We start from the raw sequence: 19,722 nt of genomic DNA on the forward strand, positions 1-19,722 counted from the left end.
CGCCAAATCCTGAGCAAGGGCAGGGATCGAACCCGCAACCTCATGGTTCCTAGTCGGATTCATTAACCACTGTGCCATGACGGGAACTCCTTGCCCACTTTTAAATTGGGTTGTTGGCTTTTTTGCTGTTGAGTTGTACAAGTTGCTTGCATATTCTAGAGATTAAGCCCTTGTTAGTTGCATCATTTGAAACTATTTTCTCCCATTCCGTAAGTTGTCTTTTTGTTTTCTTTTTGGTTTCCTTTGCTGTGTAAAAGCTTGTCAGTTTGATTAGGTCCCACTGGTTTATTTTTGCTTTTATTTCTGTTGTTTTGGGAGATTGATCTGAGAAAATATTCATAAGGTTGATGTCAGAGAATGTTTTGCCTATGTTCTCTTCCAGGAGTTTGATGGTGTCTTGTCTTATATTTAAGTCTTTAAGCCCTTTTAAGTTTTATTTTGTTACATGGTGTGAGGATGTGTTCTAGTTTCATTGATTGACATGCAGCTGTCCAGGTTTCTCAGCAATGCTTGCTGAAAAGACTATCTTTTTCCAATTTTATGTTCTTGCCTCCTTTGTCAAAGATTAATTGACCATAGGTGTCTGGGCTTATTTCTGGGTTTTCTATTCTATTCCATTGGTCTGTCTGTCTGTTTTGGTACCAGTACCACACTATCTTGATGACTGTGGCTTTGTAATATAGCCTGAAGTCTGGGAGATGTATGCTTCCTGCTTGGTTTTTGTTCTTCAGAATTGCTTTGGCGATTCTGGGTCTTTTGTGGTTCCATATAAATTTTTGGATTCTTTGTTGTAGTTCTGTGAAAAATGTCATGGGTAATTTGATAGGGATTGCATTGAATTTGTAGATTGCTTTGGGTAGTTTGGCCATTTTTACAATATTAATTTTTCCAACTCAGGAGCACTTTCATTGCTTTCTAGTGAGAAGAAATGTTCTAGCTCATCTTGTAATTCCTCTGTCCCAACCTTGATTTCAGCCAGTTTCCCAAGGAGTCCTGGTTCCTTTCAGGGGAATGGCTTGGGTGTGCCCCTGCAAACTGGGGTGCTGTTGCTTCTCCCTCCCAGAGCTGGGAAGTAGACGGTTTTCTGAAGCTCTGTATTATCTCTCCCACAGTTTTCTCTCCTCACGTTAGGTTTGTATATTCCTTTCCTTCCATCCGTGATTCCAAACGATATCACTGTATTTATTTCATTGCTCAGTGCTACAATATATACAAAATCATTCAAGAATTTTCAGGAGTTCCCATTGTGGCTCAGTAGAAATGAATCTGACTAGTATCTTTGAGGATGCAGGTTCGATCCCTGGCCTTGCTCTGTGGGTTAAGGATCCAGCGTTACCGTGAGCTGTGGTGTAGGTTGAAGATGTGGCTCGGATCTGGCGTTGCTGTGGCTGTGGCGTATGCCAGTGGCTACTGCTCCAATTCAACTCTTAGCCTGGGAGCCTCCATATGCTGCGGCCCTAAAAAGCAAAAAAAAAAAAAAAAAAAGATTTTTTTCATCAACACTATTACCAACAATAAACCTACTACATAAAGTTCTGTATTTCTTTGTAATTCCCTGTACCCTGAGAATACATCATACCAAAAATGAATGTCCACCAAAAATGAATATCCATGTGCTCTCAAAGAGGTGACTCTCTGTTGTAGCTTAATACTGTATTTCCCCTCCTTTCTTCCTCCTGTGCAGAGTAGATCCTCCGTGTTTGCTGAGAGGTATTTAGTGACTTCTTTGAGCTGTTCCTTTCCACAGTATATTCCTAAGTTAAATTAATTACCATTTCTCGTAGGAGTCAGGTATAATTAATTTACCAAAAGCACTAATGTTCTGAGCAGTCATATATAAACAAAAAGATAATATATAATATTATATACATAACTATAATATATAATTTGATACAATAATATTATATAAATGTTATCAAACTGTAGCACATACTAAACATATATTAAACCCATTTTATCTATGTGTTCATATAATTTTTATATGTTGCTTACCTGTCTTTTTAAATTTACAGAACCCAAGGTTTCTTATTTTCTGGTCTCAATTTCAGCCAGTGTTTCACATTAGGATCATTAGGTCATCAGAAATTGTGGATTTCAAATTTATTTTTCATCTTAAGAGTTGAGAGGCATATAAAAACATTGTTTAGGATTTTTTTGGTGGCATCATTGTAGACTTTAAGGTATATATTTGTAGTTAAACATTAAATCACAGACTGATGGGCCAACCCCTGTGGAGTAGGTATGGGAGTACTCGGCTGGGAGAGGAAGTTAGGAGGAAAGATAGTTTTGGGTGGAGGGAAAGAGGTGGAGATAAATGTATATTTGAACTTAGAACAAATAAGATTTAAGAAGTGTAGACTGGGGAAATTAAATTTTTTAGTATTTAATATAAATATCGTTTCTGTTAAAACTAATAAATGATTTTCCTTTAAAATAGCTGGTTTTTTTTAAAATTTAAAAAGTATGTTTTAATCACCCAAATTGACAGAGATCTGTAACTGTGCACTTCCTTTGGTGTTGTATCTCAGTAATGGAAAGAGAACATTACTGTTGGTGCAGCCAAATAAATGTTCAGCCTGCTTATTCTGAAGATGAGTCTCTGTTCGGAGAGTTACTAAATTAATTCTGTGGTGGTATCTGTTCATTTATTAAAGAAAAACACTCTTCATAGATTCAAATAAATAGGAATTTGAAACATTTTTGCTTTCATTGAAATGATCCTGTACCTTTAAACTGGAAATGTTTGGGGAAGAGCCCAAGAGTCTTTTAAATACTTTTTAAGGCATTTCGAAGTATTTTAAATGCCTTTGAAGTATTTAAAAAGAACAAGCATTTTTATTTTATTTTCATTTATTTATATATAATGCATATTAAATATATGTGTGTTTTACATCTTATTACATTTAAGTATAATTCTTTCCATCTTTTTCTTTTTAATTTTTTTATGGGTTTATTTAACCTTGAATCTTTAAGCAGGACCTTCTAGAATATTTGGTCATTCTAGAAACTTCTATTTGCATAGATTTTCAAAGATATATTTAAGCTATAGTCAGAATAGCTCAAATTTTTTTTTTTAATCTATGATAAGCCAAAATCCTCTGAAAGTAACTTTTTATATTTTTATTACAGGTAAATTGGGATATTCACATTGTACAGAAACAGAGGTAAGAGAAATGCTCAAATATTTCTTAGTAATGCAGCTTTGCAGTCCTATTTAGACAAACTTGAGTACTGAAATATCTCACTATGGGAGTTCCCTTGTGGTGCAGCAGATTAAGGATCTAGCCTTGTGAGTGCAGCCATTTGGGTGCTGCTGTGGCACAGGTTTAATCCCTGGCCCTAGAACTTTCATTTGCCATTGGGCACAGCCAGAAAAAAAGAAATATCTTGCTGTGGGTTTTTGGTCTTCTGATAAGGATGTGTTGAGAGAAAGTATATATATCTTTTATAGTTAGGAAGAGTAAAATGTGAAGAATTGCCATAATTTAAAAATGTCAAGGTGTGTTTTTTTTTTTTTTTGGTTTGTTGTTGTTGTTGTTGTTGTTGTTGTTTTCTCTTTGCCTTTTCTAGGGCCACTCCTGAGGCATATGGAGGTTCCCAGGCTAGGGGTCTCATCAGAGCTGTGGCCTCCAGCCAATACCAGAGCCACAGCAACTCCGGATCCGAGCCGCGTCTGTGACCTCCACCACAGCTCATGGCAACGCTGGATCCTTAACCACCTGAGCAAGGCCAGGGATCGAACCTGCAGCCTCATGGTTCCTAGTTGGATTCGTTAACTAACCACTGAGGTGTGACGGGAACTCCAAGGTGTGTTATAAAGATATAAAGATTGGCTTAATTATAGTTGAAGAAATTTCCTGTGTTACTATCTGTGAAATGAAGTTAGCTAAGAACCCTTAATAAGAAATAATTTACATTCAGTTTTTAAATTCAATCTAGTGTGTCATAATAAATCATTTAAATGTGTTGGACTCATATGGAGTTGCCTCGGTGTAGGAAAATATAGGGACTTTGAAAGTGTTTCAGTAAGCTTAATGATGAATTAAATGCTTTGTCATTTATTTAAGTAGGTTTCTTTTCTTTTCTTTTTTTTTTTTTGTCTTTTTTTAGGGCCCTACCTGTGGCATATGGAGGTTCCCAGGCTTGGGAAGGTTGAACTGGTGCTGTAGCTGCCAGGCTACACCACAGCCATAGCAATGCAGGATCTGAGCCGTGCCTGCAACCTATACCACAGCTCACGGCAATGCCGGGTCCTTAACCCACTGAGTGAGGCCAGGCATTGAACCTGCATCCTCATGGATACTAGTCAGGTTCGTTATCGCTGAGCCACAACGGGAACTCCAGGTTTCTTTCTTTTTTTTTTTGTCTTTTGTCTTTTGTCTTTTTAGGGCCGCACACATGGCATATGGAGGTTCCCAGGCCAGGGTGGAATCGGAGCTAGAGTTGCCAGCCTTTGCCACAGTCACAGCAACTTGGGATCTGAGCCACATCTGCGACCTACACCACAGCTTATGGCAATGCTCGATCCTTAACCTACTGAGCAAGGGCAGGGATCAAACCCATAACCTCATAGTTCCTAGTTGGATTCATTTCTGCTGTGCCACGACAGGAACTCCCCGTTTCTTATTTTTTAATAAAGGTCTTTTGGTAATGGTAGTACCTAATTAAGGATTTAAGAAGTTATTTTTCTAATTTTATAATATATCTGTGTGTTGATGTTGGTTTTATTAAATTTTAATTGTTGTTTTAAGTAAAAATGCTTCCTAAGGGATTATATTGTGTAATAAAGAAGCTAAGATTTATTCTTTTTGACATTTAGAATTTAGTCAAATCTTTTTTGTATTTTCTATTCAACTTTGGGAGTGGAGATTATTTTTTCCAAATTAGCTGTAAAAATGGGCAAGAAGCTAATATTTTTATATTGTGAGCATTTTTGATGTATTGTTCAGTATGATATAAAGGAGTAGGATTTGAGTCCAAAAATATAAATTCTGTCTGTGGTTTCTAGTGTGCATCTTTCTATGGATATGTAATTTTGAGCAAGTAATTTTTTCTCTAAGAACTCTGGCTCTCTTATTTATAAAATGTTAAGGTAATCTCTACCTCATGGGTGGTGAAATTTTAAAGAAATAATATGGCTGCAAATATTTTATAAACTCTGAAGACACTGTTGTCTATATCACAATGATACAAATGTCATCAGCATTCACCTGCATTTAGGTAATGAAATGTGAGGATTTTACATACAGGGCATAGTTGAAAGTCTCATTCTTATTACTATGTTATGTTGCCATAAAATCAACATGGTTTTAACATTTTGTTTAGCACTTGCTATGTATAGGAATGTCACTTCATCTTATCTCCCAGGTGATAGCTTTTGTCCTGTGATCCATAATTTAGTCACCAAAAGAATTGGGATTTAAACAGAACTCTCTTTCAGAACTTTTTTTTTTGGTGTAACTATTTGAAGAGGGAAAAATCACGAGAAAATAAAAAGTTCAATCTCGTATTTAGTTTACAAAATGGGTTTGGGGTATTTTTTAGAGTAACAGTGTTTATTACCTCTGGAGAAGAGGCTGGGGTTGTGGGTGGTGATTTATCTGTTGTTTGGATTTTTTTGAAATGAGAGGTCTCTGTATCACTTTGGTCATTACAAGGGAGGGGCAGTAGAGGCAGTGGGAACTTTCTCAAGAAATTTGACTTGAGAGAAGGAGACAGTTTAAGTAGGAGGTTTTGTTTTGTTTTGTTATTGGGGTTGAGGAAGACAGTACATTTGGTGCCCATGGCACAGGGGCCGAGAGAAACCCGAGTCTGAGTGAGGGGATGGGTGGGTGTCTGGTGACACTAAAGTGACTCAACTAGAGATGGCCACAGCTAGAGCAGTGGTTTTCCAGGGTGGTGCCAGGGCTTTGGGGGTTCTTGACACCCTTTCACGCTCAAACTGTTTTCACAGTGATACTCAGACACTATTTGCCCTTTTACTCTCGCTGTCTCAGGAGTGTACACTGGTGCTTTCAGAGGCCATGTGGCGGCACGACCGTAACCGTCACAGCAGATTGACTGCAGAAGCAGAGTAGATGTCGCTGTCTTTTATTCAGAATGAACTTCAAGTGTTTTGCAAAAATGTAAAAGAGTACCACCCCCGCTCTATTTTGGTGAAGTTTTTGAGTGTTTCTTTCTATAAAAATGTTACTTAACACATACTAACATATTTAATATTATTTTTAAACAATTTAATTTGAATGATTCAAAATTTTCTGTTTTAATTTCTAAAACAGTAAATGTTTGATAGATTATAGCTCATATAAACAAATCTCCTTGGACTCCCTGGTAGTTTTTGAGTGTTTTAAGATTGGCCAGTTTGAGAACTGTTGGGCTGGGGCCCGGCTAGCAGAGGTACTAACAGTGCAGTAGAATTGAGGGTTGAGAGAGGTAAAACCAGAGCTCCAAGGTGGACAGTGGAAGTTGAGGACATCGAGCTGCAGCAATGCCAGATCCTTGACTCACTGAGCAAGGCCAGGGATCCAACCTACATCCTCACCGAGACTAATCTAGTTGGAAGATGTTGTTGGGCGGAGGCAGCTGGGGGGTTTTGTGCCTGAGCTCAGTTCATACTCCCTTCTCTCTCGCCTGATCTGAAAGGTGGGCTGTTGTGCACATAGAGCATTTAGCGCACAGCCTGGCTAATGAACACAGCGCCATGCAAGGCATTGAGTCAACTTTTATGGGATTTTGTACCTCAGGAATAGCATAATGTCTCTTAAAATCAGATATTTTACTTTATTTCTCACAGTTTGGAAAATCTTTATTCTTGTTTATGCTAGTATTTTCCAGCATTTGAACTCATGAAGGGAAATATTTCATATAATTTGTCTTAAAAGACAAGTAATGTTCCCTCTGTGGTGCAGTGGGTTAAGGATCCAGCGTTATTACAGCTGTGGTGTAGGTTGCATTTGCAGCTCAGATTCATTCTCTTTGGCCTAGGAACTTTTATATGCTAAAAAGCAAAAAAAAAAAAAAAAAAAAAAAGACAAGAAAAAATTTTACTTTAGTAGACAATTTAATTTTTCCTACAACTTTGTTTCTCTGTTTTGAAGATATAATTTACTTACAGTAAAATTTTTTAAATTTTAATTTCTTAGGGCTGCAGCCATAGCGTATGGAAGTTCCCAGGCTAGGGATCAAATCAGATTTGCAGCTGCCAGTCTGCACCACAGCCACAGCAACACAGGATCCGATCTGCATCTTTGACTTACACTGCCCCTCATGACAATGCCGGATCCTTTAACCCACTGAGTGAGGTCAGATATTGAACACGCGTCCTCAAAGATACTAGTTGGTTTCTTAAACCACTGAGCCACAGTGGGAATTCCACATACTAGTAAAATTTAACTTTTTTTAGTTACAGTTCTTCAAGTTTTGACAAATACCATCCTTACAATCAAGTTTCATCACCCCCTTACTCCCCCCCAACGCCCCAACCCCCTGGTCCCTGGCAATCGCTGATGTGTATTCGGTCCCTGTGCTTTTGAGGATGACATGTAATGTAAGTAGTGTGTTCCCTCCCTTGGCCTCCCCTCTAGGAATGGGTCACAGCTCAAACTGGTGATTTATAAACTCTTGAGTGACTGACCTGTATTTGTGGGGATTTGCCTGTCAAAAAAGCAGTCCCAGTCCACAGTTTAGGGGAACTTTCAAACCCAGTTTGCAAGTTTTCCAAACTGCCATTATTTAAATAGTTTTGTGGGTTATACTTTTATATTTGAAAAAAATGGCTAGTCACCTAACAATACTAAAACATATAAGATTTGAATTTTCAAGCGTCTTAATTGAGGCGTTTTCATTGTTTTTAGCTTTCCAAGTTAAATCACATTCTGTCTTCTATTAACCACACTTAATTATGTAGTACTCAAAGGTCCTTTACCTTTAGCAGGCAAAAAGGTTAAATGAGTAACCAGAACAATCCTATTCTGTTCTCCTTGATGGATTTGCTGTATTTTAAGTGGAATTGGTTAAACCATTATATAAAATTAAATAACTTTTGTCAATACTTTAATCTTGATAGAGCTAGTTTATAAAAATTATAGCGTAATAGAAAAATTTAAGCTTTACTGAGGAAAACTATTAGAAAGATTCATGTTCACATCTTAGAAGTTCATATGTACCATGTAAAAATACCTACTCTGTTTCATTCCCACATGCATCTTTAAAAAGTAATTTAGAGTTTACCATATGCTGAGTACTGTAACAGATATTAACTAATTCAGGTCTCACAACAAAATTATGAAGTGGACATTACTATGTACATTTTAGAAATGAGAGCTAAATTATGGAGAGGTTACGTAACTTGCCCAAAGCCATATGGCCAGTATGTTGCAGAACCACTTCTCTTCACCTTTCTTATGTTTGCTTTTATCCAGCCTTTATTTATCTGCAGTGTAAGGTATCTGCATAATGTTGATAATTAATTTTGTGCCCCATTTGGGACAATGGAACGGCGGCATGTCTCCTTATTCTCTTTCTGCCCTTCACCTTTGACTCTCTCAGGGCATTATGTAGCCAGGGAATACATTCCTGCCGGATGGAGACCAGGCTAAGGAGTGAAGGACTCACGGAATCCACGAGCCTTCAGCCCCATTGTTAGGTGATGTTGGGTCTGTACTGCAGTGGTTTGTAAATTAGTGAAGTTCTAAATTACTCAGAATGACTCAAGGATTATGCCGTACCTGTGAACCTCCTGGGAAATCAGACCTAGAACTAGTCTACTTTGTGGGGGAACACAACAATTTTGAGAATTGGCCAAGAAGTATATCAGAGTTAGTATTGGGACTTCATTCTGGTTATATACAGTTTTTGACACAAACTGGACTATGTGAAAAATTTTAATGTTTTCTAAGCAAGCTAAAATAAACTGCCAAAGATAGTATGTGGGTGTTCACTGCTTTAACACATCCATGTTATCTTTACTTAATTTAGCCCCCTGTACTTTGATTTCACCTCTGGCTCATGTAGACTCATGGCGTTAATTGGATGAGTAATCCCTCTTTTAATCAACATTTGATAGCCCTCAGTTAACTTCAGAAGTAACTAAAAAATTCTAACATGAAATAAGTATGTAATATTTTTCCCCAAAATTTTCATTGGTGCACAACTTTTGCTGCATAATGAGCCTGTTTTATATAATTGTGAAAATAGTATTTGATACCAAACTAAATAAATCCAGGAATAGCTGGCAGAAACAAAAAGGTGTTATTTACATATCTGTCTTTCATCAGAAGGTTTTGTCTTGCTGTAATGGTTAATAAATGGAATTGTATGACAGTAAGTTAAAATTATATGTGTTCTTAGGAAGAATTGAAAGAGTAAATTCAAATTAACTGCTGGTAACAACAGCATTTTCTTCTTGGACAGCTGGCTAAAAGGAACAGGAGTATACTCATATTCTACTTCCTGTCTTTTGGATTAAAGACTCCCAAACATTCTTGAATTTAAATGATCATTTGATTGACAAATTAATTTATATGGTCTGGAAATCACTGTGTCCTCAGATTAAATCGTGTCTATGTTTGAGTTGTTATTTCTGCGTGTCAATTCTAGTAGAGGTTGTAGTGAGATGCTGATGATGTAATAAATAGTCTACCTAGATTTCCTGTATGATCAGAAATGGACTGGGGACATCATGATAGTTCCTTTGACTTTCTCCTCCCTGCCCCCCTCTCTTCCATATTTCCTCTCTCTTTTCTCTCTGTCTCAGATAACATTTATGTCCAAAATAGCCTTTCTGCGGTACAGTCATAGGTGTCTTAAATACAGGGGACATTGACCATAGAACACAAAGTTTCTAACAAGCACTGTTCCTTTGTACAGGTTTTACTGTATTTGAAGTCCAGTGACAGTTATTCTGTATGTATATTGGCAAAGGATTTCAGAGTACACAAATTATCTGGGAGTAAATATTTTATTGTTGAAGGAGCAGAAAGTTTACCTTTCAGGTAACTTAACACATTTCTATGTTCTTTATTATTTTTTTATTTTTTATTTATTTTATTTTATTTTTTGCTTTTTAGGGCTGCACCTATGGCATATGGAGATTCCCAGGCTAGGGGTTTAGTTGAAGCTACAGCTGCCAGGCTATGCCACAGCCACAGCAACGCCAGATCTGAGCTGCGTCTACAACCTACACCACGGTGCATGGCAACCCCGGATCCTTAACTCACTGAGTGAGTTCAGGGATCAAACCCAAAACCTCATGGTTCCAAGTCGGATTCGTTTCCACTGCACCAAAACGGGAACTCCTCTACGTTCTTTAATATTAGAAATTTTGCCTAACAACTTGCCGTATCCGTGGGTTATAGCAACTGCCTTAATAAATAGTTTAAATTTTAAGTGTTTTAAATAAAATAAAACTATTTTTTTGGCACAGATAATATAATACTGATAGGATCAGTGGGAACAGGCTACATATTTTTATTTACTTTTCAAAGTACTTTTATTCATTTGTAGAAATGATGTTTGCTTGTTGTAAAAATTAAATCACCTCAGACAGAGAAGAAAGTAAAAATAGCTTCACACCCTTCTAGTTATAATGACTATTTAGAATATTCTAGACATCTCTTTCCAAATATGTATATAATAGAGTTGACTTATTCATTGATCATCTATTATATGCTACTCTTAGGGACACATTCATCTTTATGGAAATGACAAACTTGGCTTTAGGGAGTTAATAACTAGGCTGCTAGAAAGGATTTTGATATGGGGTGGAACTTTGCAGGCAGAAGGTCATTATAGTGAGGACGGAGAGCAAGCTGTTTTTGAACAGCAGGATATCAGCTTGGAGGGTGTGAGGGGGAGGTGTAGGAAATGCAGGGAGATAAGGTGTGCCAGGTCTTATAGGCTGTATTAAAGTTTGGATGTAAAAAAAGAAAAAGATTGGAGGTGGGTCCATTTTCTCTTCCAGGAAGAAGTATTTCTTTTTTTTTTTTTTTTTTTGTCTTCTTGCCATTTCTTGGGCCGCTCCTGAGGCATATGGACGTTCCCAGGCTAGGGGCTGAATTGGAGCTGTAGCCACCGGCCTACACCAGAGCCACAGCAGCGCGGGATCCGAGCCGCATCTGCAACCTACACCACAGCTCACGGCAATGCTGGATCGTTAACCCACTGAGCAAGGGCAGGGACCGAACCCGCAACCTCATGGTTCCTAGTCGGATTCATTAACCACTGCGCCATGACGGGAACTCCCGGAAGAAGTATTTCTTTCTGAAATTTTCTTCTATCTTATAGGGTCATTCTTCTGATATATATCTTTATTTGCTGTTTGCTTATAGTTTGGGGGGGATAGTATTTATGCATTCATATTTAATCAGTTAATGTATCATTTATTTAAATTTTTTTTTTGTAGTCACGTAAGTACAGTTGTATAAATGGGTTTGGGAATAGACCCAACTGACCTGTGGTGAGCATACAACTTCCTACCAGGTGACCTAAATGCACTGGTGACCTAAAGAGTAGCTAGCCTACTCCTGGCTAGTATTTGTCCTGGAGATCAGTCTGTATGGTCTTTAGAAGGACCAGAAGTGTGAGATGGGTGAGTAAGGTAGAGCGAGGCTGATGAAGAGAGCTTCTCCTGTTCAGTATGGTGTTTCTTGACATGTTTCCTCAATTTGGTAGAGATTTTACAGTATTTGGCAGCTATTGTAAGGCATTTAAAACATGGATAATAGTCAGATTCATTTTCGATGTGCCACAATGGGAACTCCCAAATTATGTAATTTCTTTTTTTTTCTTGCCTTTTCTAGGGCCACTCCCTCGGCACATGGAGGTTCCCAGGCTAGGGGTCCAATCGGAGCTGTAGCCGCTGATCTACACCAGAGCCACAGCAATGTGGGATCTGAGCCGCGTCTGCAACCTACACCACAGCTCACGGCAACGCCGGATCCTTAACCCACTGAGCAAGACCAGGGATCGAACCCGCAACCTCATGGTTCCTAATCGGATTCATTAACCACTGAGCCATGACGGGAACTCCCGTGATTTCTTTTGATGATAGTGTTTCTTAATTTTTTGTGAGAGGTTTATTGAAATATAATTCACAAGCTTTATAAGTCAACCAACCATTTAACATGTGCAGTGCGTTGGTTTTTGGTATATATACAGAATTATGCAGCTATCACTACAATCACATTTAGAGCATTTTTGTCACCTCTAAATGAAATCTAGTACCCTTTTTCTATAATCCTCCATCCCCCTACTATCCCACTTCCACTCCAACCAAGAACTGATTTACTTTCTGTCTCTTTAGGTTGCCTATTTTGCACATTCCAAATAAATGAATCATAGAATGTGTTTTTTGGTGACTGTGATTTTTCACTTCATGTTTTCAGGCTTCATCTATTTAATAGAATCAATACTTCATTCCTTTTCCTTTTTTCAGGGCCGCACCCACGGCATATGAAAGTTCCTCAGCCAGGGATCAAATCTGAGCCACAGCTGTGGCAATGCTGGATCCTTTTAATCCACAGTGCCAGACTGGGGAATCGAACCTGAGCTGCTACAGAGACAATGGCAGATCCTTAACCCACTGTGCCACAGTGGGAACTCGCAATACTTCATTCCTTTTAATTTCTGAATAGTCAACTTTATGGATACACCATATTTCATTTCTACCCATTCATCAGTTGATGGACATTTGAGCATGTCCACCTCTTGCCCATTATGAATAAATGAATTATGTTCCTATAAACATTCCTGTGCAAGGTTTTGTGTGAACCTAAGTTTTCATTTTTCTTGGATATGTATACGGAAGCAGAATTGTTGAGTCAACTGGTAACTCTGTTTTAACTTTTGAGGAGCTGCCAAACTGTTTACCAAAGTAGGGTGACATCCCCACCAGCAGTGTATAAAAGTTTTGGGTTTTCCACATCCTCGCCAATACCTGTTTTTATCTGATTTTTTTTTTTTTTTTTTGTCTTTTTAGGGTCTCACCCACCCCATATGGAGGTTCCCAGGCTAGGGGTCGAATTGGAGCTGTAGCTGCTGGCCTACACCACAGTCACAGCAACATGAGATCCTTAACCCACTGAGTGAGGCCAGGGATTGAACCTGTGTCCTCATGGACGCTATTTGGGTTCGTTAACTGCTGAGCCACAATGGGAACTCTATTATCTGATTTTTTTATTCTAACCATCCTGGGGGGTGTGAAATGGCATATCCTGGTTTGATTTGGATTTCTCTGATGACTAAGAATGTTAAGCATGTTTTGATGTGCTTATTGGTTCTTTGTACTTCTTTGTATAAATTTTTTGTGGATCCTTTGCCCATTTTTAAAGTGTTCTTTTTATATTCTAGTCATGTCCCTTGTCAGATAAATGATTTGCAAATATTTTCTCCCATTCTGTGTTTTTTTCTTTTCATTTTCTTGATGGGTATCCTTTCAAGCACAAAAGCTTTTAATTTTGATGAAGTCCAAGCTGTTTTTTCTTTAGTTGCTGTTTGTTTTGGTAGTCTATCTAAGAATCCATTGCCAAATCCACAGTCAGGGCCTTTACCATCTCTCTATGTTTTCTTCTGAGACTTTACCTCTGTGTTTTCTTCTAAGAATTTTATAGTTTTAGCTCCTAACTTAGGTCTTTGATTTATTTTCAGTTAATTTTTAGGCAAGGTATGAAGTAAGTAAGGGTCCAACATCATTCTTTTGTGTGTGGATATCCATTTGTTCCAGCATTACTTCTTCGACTGTTTTTTCCCCCTTGGGTATTCTTGGTACCCTTGTCAAAAATCAATTGATCTGATGCTGTTATAAATGACATGTTAATTTCATTTTTGGATGGTTCATTGCAAGCTCAGATCCCACATTGCTGTGGCTGTGACATAGGCCAGCAGCTGCAGCTCTGATTTGATCCCTAGCCTGGGAACTTCCATATGCCCCAGGTGTGGCCCTAAAAGAAGGCAAAAAAAAAAAACCCAAAATCCAAAAACAAACCACATTTACCTAAAAACCACTTATCTCATTTATGTTTAATTTATTTAAAGGTTTCATCATATCAAGTTATTTTTCTTGCTGATAAATTTTGCAACAGAAATAATATGAACTTACTTGACTTTCAGTAATCCTAGGTATAATAAGAGTATTATGCTTAATGTTGATGACTCTAAAGGCATTTCTATGTTAATTAAATTGATAAATTTTAATATGATAGTAATTTAATATTGAATATTTTCCAGATCACATTAATCTGAAATTCATTTGGGTTATTTGCTTTCATATTTCTGAGAAGTAGATAAGTGCTTAATTTTCTTTAAGCCAATTAAGTAGAACTTTTACAAATTAATTTTGATAATACCACCCAAAGGTAAAGGCGTATATTTATAATGCACACATACACGTGTATACAGGCAGAAAGATCTCATAGCCTAATTTTAGAATTTTAGTCATGCTTCAGGTATTACAGTATAAAACTCAATAGTAAATAACAGTTGGATTAAGTTAAATTTAAAAAGCCTCCCTCCTCCCCCCACCTTTTTTTTTCCTTTCAGGATTTGGAGGTGGTCTAGATAAGGTGAGTGTTTGTGAGAGCTCTGGCAGGACATTTATATCTCAAGGAACAGAGAGAGAAATGCAAGGTTCTCCTAGAAGAACTTAGGGTTCCTGAGGGTCAGAATTCTGAAAAGATATTTTTTCGAGCTGACAAAACCAATTATGGATTGTCAGATGAGCCTCATCTTCGGCGTTTTTCTCCAGAGTCTAAAGACTGTAATGGCCATGCAGTATTAAAAAATATATGTTGTTCTGCCTTTAGTCATGGAAGCATAACTAAAGATGGTCCAGTTTTATAGGATGCATCCTAAAGGATTGTTTTTAGGAGCTGAAATTTTGTTTCTCATTTCTGCTAATTAAAAATAAAATAGTGCAATCTTTTCAGTTACAGATACACACACACACACACACACACACACACACACACACACACACACACACACGACAAAAGCCAAACCAGTTCCAAAAGCAACCCTAGGTTCTTTTTTTTTTTTTTTCTGCGTTTTCTTGAGCCGCTCCCATGGCATATGGAGGTTCCCAGGCTAGGGGTCAAATCGCAGCTGTAGCCACAGGCCTACGCCAGCCAGAGCCACAGCAACGCAAGATCCCAGCCGCGTCTGCGACCTACACCACAGCTCACGGCAACGCCAGATCCTTAACCCACTGAGCAAGGCCGGGGATCGAACCCGCCACCTCATGGTTCCTAGTCGGATTCGTTAACCACTGCGCCACGATGGGAACTCCCCTAGGTTCTTAATTTTACCAAATCCAATCCCCCTCCCCACCCCTCAGCCCAGTATCCAGCAGTGGACCTAGAAAGACACCGATATACAAGAGTAAAAGTTTTTAGCTGCATCTTTGTGCTGGTTGCTTACCAATAGATGTCTTCCAATCCCCAAACCATTCCTTTACTGCATGCCTGCAGTATTGCCCAGGATTGCTGATACTGGTTGAGACAGGAATCCCCAGCTGGCTCCCGAGGCAAAATTCACCAGGGCAGCTGCAGAGGCCAGGCTCCATGCTGGCAGAGGGCCAGCAGCCCTAGGGCACTAACCAAAGGAGATGGGTAGAGGTCCTGTCTGGATTCCCAAATTGTGACTGAGCGAGGGCTTGTGTGCCCACAGTGCAGAAAGCCAAGCTTGGACAGCCGATATTCGCAGCCAAGTGAGGTTTATTTGCAGGGGCCAAGCAAGGAGAAAGGGCAGCTCATGCTCGGAAGACCGCAACTCATGGATGGCTCTCAAGCTAGGGTTTTAAAGACAGTGTTGGGGAGAGGGTCCAAGGATGGCTTGTGGACCTTCTGATTGGTTGGTGGTAAGGTAAACAGTGTGGTGTTTCGGGAGTCTCAACTTCTGGTTCCCACTAGTCTGGGGTCTACATGCCTGTGGGCAGCATGTGGTCACCAACCTCCATCTGGGTGGGTGGCTTAGTTTCTACAGAGTATCTCAGAGATATGCATCAGGCGGCAACAGTCTATCGCTGGGAGTCCTGTGACTTGGTTGTCCTCATCAGTACCTGCTTGAGCCTGCTCTTTGGAATTTGGGAAAGGCCTAGGAGACTGAAGCCTTTTTTTTTTTTTTTCCTCCTACAAACAAGAAATGATGGAAGTTTCCTGGTGGCCTAGCAGTTAAGGAATTGGCGTTGTCACTGCTATGGCTTGGGTTCGATCCCTGGCCTGGAAACTTCCGTATGATGCAGGCGGCAGAAAAAAGAAAGAAATGGAAATGGGGGACACCAAGGGGCTTTTCTGCCTGGGAAGGCCCCACAAGGTCCTGCTTGGTTTAGACCCCCTTTGTCTTGGATAGTCCTCATTCCTCAGGGGAACAGAGGCATGATGATAGAATAAAGATTTGGATAGGGAGGTTAATCATAAGCTCAGCAAGGGACTTAGTTTTAGGGGGGCTTGGTTTCAGCTGGACTGGCAGAAGTTAAAACTCTCCTTGGATTGTGGGGAAGGGAGATTATATGTGTGTGAGTCGATGGTTGGGGAGAGCCTAATGTGTCTTGTTCCTTTACATTTTATAAATAGTTGGAGTCATTAAAAAGACCATGCTAGACAGTCTTTCCATTTTGCGTTGGTGATCATGTTGATTTGTCTTTCTTAATATGAGGAGAGCTTCTTCCTCTTTCTCCTGTGGCTGCCTCCATATTTCAGTCAAGGCCAGAGAGATGAGAGAGAAGATGATACTTTTTGGGGCATGGCATAAAATAGGAGACTGTGGGCACCGGCTCTAATTTGGTATATGCTTTGGACGCAAATATTCTCCCATAACTCTAGAGGCATTAGTACCTGATTCCTTAAACTGTTATTTATCTGAAGTTTGGATTATTAAACTTGTGATTTTATTTTTTTCCTTATGCATGGTTAATAAAATTAGGTAGTTGATACCAACGTAATAAAATGAATCGAGAGTAATCATTTGTATTGATACTTTTCTTATGAAGATATTTTCAAATATACTGTTAAATACTGTTCAGCTTATACAAGAAAGAAATTTAGTAAATTAATTAAAAATGAATCATCAACAACAACAACAAAAATGAATCAATATCCTGTATTTGTGAAATGGGGTCTCAGGGTGTGGGCTGGTGGGTATGGCCTTTCATAATGACTGCCAGGTATCATTAGAAGTGTCCACTGTTGTTTTCATAGAGGTCCGGGTTACCAGATCTGCTTTACCTTGAGAAGAGAGAAAAAGCAGAATGCTAGAGGAGAGGAGCTGGCAAAAGCAATGAAGGAGATTGTGAAATCTTCTTAACATTTCCATTTAAAGAGCTTGTTTTCTGTTTTAAATTTCTTTATTCTGGAAGGGACACAGGCTCTTTAAAGAATGGGAGATGGGGAAAATTTTGCAACCCATGACTAACTGTAAAAGGTTGCTAAGGAGATTGCTGTGAGAAGGGATAGTATTTAAATGATCTGTTACTGGACTCTGACTTTAAAGGGAAGAAATGAAAGGAAGAGGGTGCTTTTATTTCTCTCCTTTACAATTTTAGGAAGCATGCAAAAGCAGGAATCAAAGAAACACACTGTCACTTGGTTTGGATAAAATTAATTTGTGTGGTGTTAACATTATATTTTAAATATTTTGTTGAAGTATAGGACATTGAGAAAAGTGCATGGATTATTAAGTTATAGTTTGATAAATGTTTACAGATAGTGATATTATATTTTAATATTACTTAATATACTCTATGTGTATGCCTGAAAAACATTATCTTAAAATTTTTGCTTTCAAGCAAAGATCACAAAGTGATCATTTCAAAGCATTACAGAGATTTTAGTTTCTGTTTTTAATTGCATGTTGCATTCCCTGACATTCTTTTCTTAGTGTCCTGCTTGTTAAAACAAAAAGTAGGAGTTCCCACTATAGTACAGTGGATTAATGATTTAACTTGTCCTTGTGGAAGCACCAGTTTGATCCCCAGCTTGGAGAAGCGTGTTAAGGGTCCAGCATTGCTAAGGAGTGGGTTGAACCTCCTGCTCAGATTTGATCCCTGGCTTGGGACCTTCCATATGCAGTGGGTGCAGTCAATAACAACAACAAAAAACAGAAAAAGTAGGGGAAGAATTTTTTCCAGGACAGAAGGAAGCATTCTGTTTGGAACTGGTGTAGAGCAGTGCTATCTAAAAGGAATATAGTGGGAGCCATAAATGTCCTTTTTTTTTTTTTTTTTTTTTTTTGGTGTATGTGTGTCTGTGGTGGGGGCTGTGCTTGTGGCATGTGAAAGTTCTTGGGCCAGGGATCAAACCATTGGCCCGCAGTGACCTGAGCCGCTGCAGTAACAACACCAGATCCTTACCCTGCTGCACCACAGGAAAACTCCATGTACTTAAAATTTTCTATTAGCCACATTAAAAAGTATAATGAAACAGGTGAAATCAATTTGCATAATATATTTGATTTAACATGTTATTTCTAACTTGTCAACATGTAATATGAGAATTATTAACGAACAATTTTGTATTCTTTTTTTTCATACTAAGTATTTCAAATCTGGTGTGTATTTTAGTTTAGCACTTTTCAGTTTGGGCTAGCCATGCTTCAAGTGCTCTATAACCACACTAAGTTAAAGAAGTAGGGAGAAAGAAGAATGGGAATATTTAAGAAATGAGAAATTTGAAGAGACCACAAAAGTTTTAGTTGTGAATTATTTTTTAGAAAATCCTGAGGTTTAGTGGGAAGGCAGTGGCAGCATAGTGAGGGGCTTGGTTAGAGGAGTAGATGGATGTTCTCACATATACTGAGTAGATTCCAGGTAGGTGAGGGGGAGAGAATACAGGCATGAATAACTGCTAAGGAAGTGATTTCAGGGGCACATGAGTCACAGTGTGAGTTGATTGCCATGCCCTTGAAGAAGCTGTTGAAGACTAGACTCTTTTTTCAACAAATATTTCTTGAGCACCTGCTGTGTCCAGGCTCTCTTCTAAGATTTGAGATTCACCAGTGAACAAAACAGATGAAAATCTCAGCCCTTTAAATATTTGTATTGTACCAGGGGTAGACAGAAAGTAAATATAAGGAGTTCCCACTTTGGCACAGTGGGCTAAGGATCAACTGCAGCTGTGGTGTAAGGTCGCAGCTGTAGCTCAGATTCGACCCCTGGCCCAGGAACTTCCATATGCTGCAGGTGTGGCCAAAATAAATAAATAAATAGGAGTTCCCGTTGTGACTCAGTGGTAAGCGAATCCGATTAGGAACCATGAGGTTGCGGGTTCGATCCCTGGACTTGCTCAGTGGGTTAAGGATCCTTTGCTGTCATGAGCTGTGGTGTAGGTCACAGACGTGGCTCGGATCCCGCGTTGCTGTGTCTCTGGTGTAGGCCAGTGGCTACAGCTCTGATTCGACCCCTAGCCTGGAAACCTTCATATGCCGTGGGAGTGGCCCTAGAAAAGGCAAAAAAAAAAAAAAAAAAAAAAAAAAGCCAAAAATAAATAAATAAATAAATAAATTATTGTATGTAGAAGGTTATGAGTGCACTGGAAAAAAGTAATAAAGAGAACTATGATGGTAGCATGTTCATAATTTTTAACAAGGTGATTACAATAGGCTTCCCAAAATGGTTATGAAGGAGCTACAGGAATGAGTATCTAGATATCTGGGGAAGAGCATTTCAGAAAGAGGGAATACTACTGCCCAGGTCCTAAGGTGGGGGAGTGTACCTGCTAAGCCTCTGTGATGGTG

At 38.8% G+C, this 19,722-nt stretch overlaps 1 protein-coding gene and 2 long non-coding RNA genes across 20 annotated transcripts in view; 1 reads left to right on the top strand and 2 right to left on the bottom strand.

The window, feature by feature from the left end:
• SPIRE1 (spire type actin nucleation factor 1) overlaps nt 1-19,722 on the top strand; it is a 180,827-nt gene that overhangs the window by 22,936 nt on the left and 138,169 nt on the right. For 16 of the 18 annotated variants that reach the window (XR_002344986.2, XR_014807548.1, XR_014807546.1 and 13 more), the window contains exon 2: nt 3,130-3,164. Coding sequence is in view for 10 of the 18 variants with exons in the window: in XM_021096025.2 (XP_020951684.2) it covers nt 3,130-3,164 (35 nt within the window). In the remaining 8 variants the exon portion in view is untranslated. Of the gene's footprint in view, nt 1-3,129; nt 3,165-7,516; nt 7,547-19,722 lie in introns of those variants that run through there. The other 2 variants (XM_084964083.1, XM_021096029.2) reach the window with 2 other exon arrangements.
• Nucleotides 134-19,461, bottom strand: LOC146402708 (uncharacterized). Its single transcript, XR_014807598.1, has 4 exons — nt 15,587-19,461; nt 12,608-12,747; nt 12,111-12,409; nt 134-595 (listed from the first exon to the last, which is right to left on the bottom strand). It is a non-coding gene; the product is annotated as an uncharacterized LOC146402708 (long non-coding RNA).
• LOC146402709 (uncharacterized) lies at nt 3,595-7,041 on the bottom strand. Its single transcript, XR_014807603.1, has 2 exons — nt 4,119-7,041; nt 3,595-3,971 (listed from the first exon to the last, which is right to left on the bottom strand). It is a non-coding gene; the product is annotated as an uncharacterized LOC146402709 (long non-coding RNA).

Source organism: Sus scrofa, chromosome 6 (genome assembly GCF_054392235.1).
Source record: "Sus scrofa isolate SSC_HxYL_T2T_F1_AM1 chromosome 6, Sscrofa_HxYL_maternal_Yorkshire_Landrace_v2.0, whole genome shotgun sequence".
NCBI classification, from domain to species: domain Eukaryota; kingdom Metazoa; phylum Chordata; class Mammalia; order Artiodactyla; family Suidae; genus Sus; species Sus scrofa.